The 7,829-nt window shown below is 41.0% G+C and overlaps 1 protein-coding gene across 1 annotated transcript; it reads left to right on the forward strand.

The window, feature by feature from the left end:
• The first annotated feature begins 958 nt into the window (after positions 1-958).
• On the forward strand, positions 959-3,950 carry LOC137280276 (layilin-like). Its single transcript, XM_067811873.1, has 4 exons — positions 959-1,007; positions 1,551-1,613; positions 2,012-2,218; positions 3,638-3,950. Exons 2-4 carry the CDS (start codon positions 1,562-1,564, stop codon positions 3,850-3,852), a joined length of 474 nt encoding a protein of 157 aa, XP_067667974.1. The 5' UTR covers positions 959-1,007; positions 1,551-1,561; the 3' UTR covers positions 3,853-3,950.
• Positions 3,951-7,829: the final 3,879 nt, after the last annotated feature.

The following is a 7,829-nucleotide window of genomic DNA, read 5'->3' on the forward strand; positions in this document are numbered from 1 at the left end:
AGGAGAATCTGGAAGGAGACAGTTCATTTGGTAGGAGAATCTGGAAGGACACAGTTTATTTGGTAGGAGAATCTGGAAGGAGACAGTTTATTTGGTAGGAGGTTGTTTATCTTGTAGGTCACAGTTCATTTGGGAGGACACAGTTCATTAAGTAGTAGGTTGTTCATGAGGTAGGAGGCTGTAAGGGGAAGACTGCTTGTCTTGTAGGACACAGTTCATTTGGTAGGAGGCTGTTTATATGGTAGGAAACTGTTGATTTGGTGGGAAGTGTGGTTCATCAGATTGGAGGCTGTTTGTTTGGTAGGAGGCCGTTCAGTCTTGGAGAAGGCGAGACAACTTCGCAGCGCACACTCAATTGCAAAGTCCTCTATTAATTTTTAATTTTTAATCTCCCATCTGTTACTCTTTATATATATATATATATATATATATATATATATATATATATATATATATATATATATATATATATATATATATATATATATATAGTGTGTGTGTGTGTGTGTGTGTGTGTGTATCATTTTTGTGACTCTTTATGTGTCGGTCTCTGTGTCTCTATCTATCGATCTGTGTGTCCGCCTCTCTCTCTGTATCTCTGTTTCTCTCTCTCTCTTTGAATGAAATAATCTTTAGTAGGATGCTCAATCAATTTTCAGAACCTTTCACTATTAGATTGTGTTACGGCTGAGCCTAAATACTACCAGATTGCATATGTGTGTATTTTTCATCCGCTGGTGCCAACAAATGATAATCTGGTATTAAAAGTGATAAACGAACTGCAGGTGTCGTCTCTTGTGCTATTCACCTGCTCTGTTAATAATACATGACTCTATTCAATATGTATTACGTAGCAGATATTGACGTCTCAACCATTACAAGTATATTATGCAAATACAGAAACTACATCGTTAAATAGCCTTCCCCTGTTTTGTATAAAACACACTTGTCTGTACTCCTCACTGAGCAGGCAGGACTGGCAGCGACCGTCTTACTCCCAACTTTTGGTAAAGTAATCACTCTTCTATAATAATGTTCATGATATGTTCGCTTTGTGCTTGAGTTGTGCAAGCGTTTTGGTGCACAATGTAGGTATTGAGCAGTATTTGTTTGATGTTTGCAGCCACAATGACCAATAATCCACTTCGTTGAATGTCAACTGTGCATGTTGTCGAGTCTGGTCCAGACAATCCAGTGATCGATGCCATGATCGTCGATTTACTCTATAGACAACAATGAACCATATCAGCAAACCTGGCCAGCTGATAAAACAATCTTTTTATTACGGCACATCCAACCAACCATCATAGAATTAACACGCAGCTCTGCACATTGCAGAGACTGTTGAAACACTTGCCCCAGGAAAGACGAGTATCGTGAAGACCGATCCTGTTCGTTGCCTTTTACGACATGCATGGGTTGTAGAAGACCAATTCTAACATGGATCTTCATGAGTTCTTCAACGTCTTCTATAACAACGTTACCATCACAGCCGAGATGAGTTCAAGGAAGGAAGACTATTTTTTGTTTATTTGCAATTTCTGTTTCAGAGGCAGAGTCAATGATGCTGCGACTCATCATATTTGCAGTTTGTGTAGTGGCTGCACTTGCAGGTAGGCTGTTTATGATTGCAAAGGTCTGGGTTTTCATCTTTAAAAGTATTGCTCCATTCCATGAGATTCCCAACCTGTAATGGTTGTCAATGTCGACATACTGGATGTATGTTATGGTCACAGTAAGTGACATAACTGACAATGTTGTACCATTTTCAGATCCTTTTGAAGTTTGCTAATATTAATCACTTGATTATTTACAGACTGCTGTCATATAGCTGGAATAACATTTCCAAACAGGAAAAGGCATAAAAATTCGTTTTGAGATATCAAAGCACCAAGCAAGACCAAAACCCTCATTCAATATGTTTTGACAAATGATATTGATTTGTTTCCAGACAACACTATTTTACATCAATCTATTGCGTTTTGCTTATTTCCTTCCCTGCATTTTGTAGGCAAGTGTCCTAAAGGATACACGAAAGTTAAGAATCCCAAGATGTGCTTCCGACTCAGTGAATTTAAGGACACAATGAAGTACAAATTCGCCGAGGCTGAGTGCCAGAGGACGGAAGGTGGGCGCCTGGTCAGTCTGGACACGCCAAAGAAGTATGGCATCGTCGCTGGATACCTGTTTGGGCTGGGAGACACATCAGGGGACGCAGGTAAGAGATATACCCTCCTACCAAACTGGGGAATCAGCAACTTAAGGGAAGAGAGGTAGTCACTGAATATCAAGAAACGAAGTGCATGCTAGTTTGTTAATGCTGTGATTTCTGACACAGGGTGGGTACATGATCTGATTAGGTGTTTATCTGTTTCCTAACTTCTCGTGCAACTCTTCAAACAACCTTTAGGTTATACGTCTGGTGCATTACAAACCTCCTGCCCCTCCTCCTCATCATTTATGGACCGATGCCTTAAAACTCTAACATTATTGGTGAGATGAGTTAAAATGGAAGGTCGTACTTCAGAATATTTCTCTCACATAACAACATGCATGTGTGTGGCTAATTATACAACCTTAAGCTTGTTTTATAGTGCTAGTTCACTGAGATACCATGCCTCAGTTGAGCATGAATAGTTTCCAATATTATTGAGGGTAATATCAAACAGACAAAAGAAATGTATTTTCTTTTCTATAGTAACAAAGGGTTTAGAGTGTGTCTCCTTGCTCACCCTGTGTTTTCAGCTTCGGAGATCTCAGGGTAATGTATAAACATGCTTGTCCACGTTACAGTCGTGCAAAGGGCAGTAGGTAGCCGAATGGTTAAAACGTTCGGTCCTCATGACGAAGATCGTGTTCGATTCCCCAAATCGGTACAATGGGTGTCCCCGCCGTGATGGTGCTGGGATACTGGTAAAAGCGGCGTAAAACTAACCTAACTCACTCACAACAGTCGCGTATACAAGGGATATGCATCTCCACTATTTGAACATTTTCTTAGATTACTTGATTTGTTTTTCTCGACACCTTTCATTTGGTAACAAACTACCACGCCTACACAGCTGATGTACTGCGAGTACAACAAACAACAAACACTACAACTATTACACGGTAAAGGAAGACTGAGACGGGTATAAATTGTCTTCCTTTGTGTCCTACCCGATATTAACCGACCCGATACCCCATATTTACCGACACCATACCCGTTACTTTAATTCCGGACATCAAACTTGAAAGAATTGGCAGCATATCCTTCAGCTCGGAGGCGAAAATTTCGAGGTTTTCAAAATTTTAACTAAGTCTAATATTCAGATGACATGACGGTAAGTTATCTTCGAAGAAAATATAACCTTTAATCATGAAAGTATAACATATTACATCCCTGAATTTATTAGTCACACGATCATAAGGGGTTCAAACACCTGGATCCAACTCATTACCCACACGTCCCGGGGACCTGGGTTATCTGTTCCAGTCCTATAGTAAAAGCCCGGCAGCTCACTGGAAGGGAAAAATTGAGAAGAGAGAATTGAGAAATTTCTGTGAAGGATGTCCTTTTGGAGTCAGTCTACATAGCTGAGATTTTCATTCGACTAACGGACACACGTCCATTTAACTCTCAACTCATATTTTTTAGGCTCAAAGAAATTCCGAGTTTGGATAGGTTTGAAGCGAAGGTCGTCGGGATCGTCTCAGTTTATATGGACCTCGGGATCCACAAATGTGCCTGCTTGGGGGGTAACCGAGCCGGACAACGGTCGGGGGGAGGACTGTGGTCAGCTGGATACTTGGGGGATCAGTGACCTCCACTGTGACCTCAAGCGTCGATATATCTGCGAGATCCCCTTGTAACGGCTACCACAACGTCTCAGCTAACGTGTACATCGACCATCACTCAGACGCCATTTAATAATGAATAAATGAATGTAGTCGATGCTTTAAAACAATAAATGCGTTCATTGATCACTTGATTGTCTGGTTTGATTACTGCTCTCCAGCCCCATCCACCAGATATGTATATATGTCCCTGTACACATCCCTAACCTCCTGTGACCCGTGAAAGACCGGGGTAGAATAGGCCTTCAGAAACCCATGTTTGCCATAAAAGGCGACTGTGCTTGTCGTAAGTGGTGATTAATGGGATCGAGTTGTCAGGCTCTCTGAATTGGTTGACACATATCATCGCTTCCCATTTGCACAGATCGATGTTCATGTTGTTGATCACTGGAATGTTTGGTCCAGACTTCATTATTTAAAAACAGCCGCCATTTAGTCAGCATTGTGCTGAGTGCAGGGTTAATTTAAACTCACTCGTTGGTGAATCTGTCACACATACCAAGTTCGTGAATATATGTCACAAATACCAAGCTTGTGAATTTATGTCTCATATATACAAAGTTGGTGAATCTGGAAATGAAAATGTTACACACACACACACACTGTACCTAAGGCGTTGCCAGCTCCTCAACATGGCGGTAGGTAGATCGCTTGGCGATTACGTCCCTTGAATTAGCATGCATACAACCAAGATTACTTTGCACACCGACAAAAGAACTTTACCAGCCTCACCTTAGGTACAGTGACACTGAAAAAGGTTTCTTGGATATACGAGTCACAAATCATCTTTCCGGAGCATAACACAAAACCGTTCAATATTTTTAGACCAAAATTGATAGATGTAATAATTTGAACCTATGGTTGTGCCTGTTGCTAATGGTGGGGTGGGTTTCGTTTCCGGAGCAGAACTCAAAAGCCGTTCAACAACATTTGTCTGCAAAACTTGGTAGATATATCAATCAGAACCTGAAGTGGTGCCTTTTGCTACTTACAGGTTCTTGTGATTTATTATTTTCTCGGTTTCCATGGAAACGTTTTTGACTTAGTCTCACTAGTGAGAGGTGTGTTTCGTTTCCGGGGCAGAACTAAAACACTTCTTAATATCTGTCAATTGTCTAAAAGGACAATAAGTAACTGTCAGATGGTTTGTCCTCTCAAATATTTGGGGGTCGGGGGGATATGTCATCTTCTGATGACTCTCGTTATCTATTTAGTACTTTCTGAATTGTGGCACTGTCAATAGTTGAAATATGGGGACAGACAATCACATGCGTATGTACACAAACCATTCTTGTAGAAGTATGGGATACTATGGCACATATACACATTTAGAACAATATCTATTTTCTCATAATAGTAGCAATATATACGTTTGAAATATGCACACATGAAAGGCACAGTCTGTATAAAACGCTATCAATTATACAATAAAGCTCGACGTCGAGAAAGAATATGATATAGAATTTTGGCATGAGGGGAGTTGGTTGGTTTGTTGTTTAACAAGCAGCATTATTCCAGCTATACAGCCGCGGTCTGTAAATAATCGAATAATAATCGAATCCAGTGATCAACAGCATGAAAATCGATCTACTTGGTTACAATGCCATTCGACAACAATGTCATCGAGCCCGACCGCCAGAACTCCTTAGTGACAAGCATGAGTTGCTCCTATTCAACATGTTTGTCACCTTTATCGATTTTTCGGGTTTACATCGAGAGCATCTATAATGACTTTTAGTTGTCTAGTGAAAGGCTGCTCATTTGTTAGCAGACTGCTCATTTGATAGGAAACTGTTCATTTGGTAGAAGGCTGTTCATTTGCTAGGAGACTGTTCACTTGGGAAGAGGCTCTTTATTTGGTAAGAAACTGTTTATTCGGTAAAAGATGTGGTAGGAGGCTGTAGGAGCGTGTTCATCTGGTAGGAGACTCTTTATTTGGTTCCTCTTTTGTCATAAGGTATGTGCTGTTTTATCTGTGAAAAAACCCTAAGTATCAATTTCCATGAATTGGTCAAATATCCCAGAAAAAGGAAAAGTCATTCATTGTCACAGATAATTCCCAACCCCCCAAAATAGCTGACGGGGTATGATTCGCCCAGTCTGTTCAGTGAGTCGGATTTGGACCCAGTGTTAGTAAATTTTAATTCACCTCTCTTATTGATTTTCTTGATATACAGGCTAATTATTACTTTACCCTTCCCCTGTTGAGACTAAAATCACACATACTCTGTGACGTATCACAAAGTTTCTGTCGAAAAATTACAAAGACTCCGCTTTGACTGTAACCAAGTTCCTCCCTACCCATGTATCAGGCCATTTCAGAACGTACTCACAAGTTTGACGAAGTCGTCAAGTCGAACAAGCATGTACACAGCAAGCTGGACAGTATCAATACGTCAGTTGTATATATGGGTGCACAGCGACATGTGGCAGAGGAGTGATGTGATTCTTTTGCAAACGAAAATGTAAAAGGTAAAGATTGTGATCACACATTAGTACAAAAGGTTGACTATTTAGAGAATCAACTCAGACGAGTGAATATGAACTTTCATGATGTGCCTAAATCTATGCTGAACGAATCCTGGAATGACTGTGAAAACATTATAAGGGATGTCATTTGTGATGATTCGGGTATCGATGATTCTTAAACATGCATTAATTGTGCTCATCATATTATCGACGGCAAAGCGATTGTGGCTCGCATACCCGATGATCACTTATCACTCAGTATCCAAATATTCCAGTTAATACTCTTTTTAAGTTCTTTCATACAAACGTGAAGCCAGTTTTACTTTATGGTGCAGAAGTGACGGGTTATCCAGAATGACAGTTGATTGACAAATTTCATTCTCATTTCTGTAAACATGTTCTTGGCATAGATAAACATGTTTCTAACAATGCCGTATTAGCAGATTGTGGTCTCTATTGTATTTGTGTTTCACAGATTAAGACAGCAATGCAGCAGAGAGGGTCCAGGTGATCCTGGCACAGTCAGGCCGGTAAGCTCATGCCCCCTCTAAACGCAGCCCAGACAGTGAATGGGACTTTCCCCAGGAAACACTGTCTAGTCGAACCCACCAAGAACTTTCTGGAGAATATGAAGACTCCCAATCACTGTAGCCTTCTGCATTACCCAGATTGTCAGAAGAGCTGTGCATTCTCCTGATCTGCGCCAAGTTATCACGGGGTACCACACCGAGAACAATGGGGGGCCTGACGACTGTGTACTTGGGATGGAAGCGAGACATTTTAAAGGCGAGGTATTTATCATGCTTTTCCTGAATCTTGCCAATCACATTGCTGTCAAACGGATGGAAAATTCAATGATACAAATAATTTCATTTTCTTTATCCAAAAAGAGAAGATCAGGTTTGTTGCTTGGAATTCGTCTCAGTCTGTATATTGGCCTATTCCAGAGAAGTTTGAAAGCATCATTTTCCTGGACGCCCTGGACATGTTCAGGGTCGTACCATGGATGGACCTCGGAGTCAAAGCCACAGGCATGGCGGAGACGATAGTAAAAGCAGCGAGCCATGCCATCATGTCTTTAAAGATATGCTGTTTGTGCCAAGGAAGGACATCCACTGACAATGTGTTGGACAGTCTCTGTACATTCATTGCAAAGACGACATTTCATATTGATATTTTCTTTAAGAATCACATTCTGGCGACTGCGAGCGGGAAGTGGCTGGTCCTGAACAGCATAAAAGAATACCTCAGTTTCACATTTGAGACTTGCCGACTTCATCCAGGAGTCGGTTGGGTTGCTGCTCTGTTCCACACACTGCTTGTACACACGATGCAATGGCTTCTCAGACAGTTTCTCCAGAATGGATCGACTCTGGGCCGACTTCACATGATTTACTCCCATCACTGTACCATCCAGCAGTACATCACCATCACAAAATCAACCTCAAATTTCAGATTGTGTCCAACAACCTTCGCACGCTTGAAATAGCTGTGGAATTTCTTGCTTTCATCATGACATCTTG

This window comes from Haliotis asinina, chromosome 1 (assembly GCF_037392515.1).
Source record: "Haliotis asinina isolate JCU_RB_2024 chromosome 1, JCU_Hal_asi_v2, whole genome shotgun sequence".
Lineage (NCBI taxonomy): Eukaryota > Metazoa > Mollusca > Gastropoda > Lepetellida > Haliotidae > Haliotis > Haliotis asinina.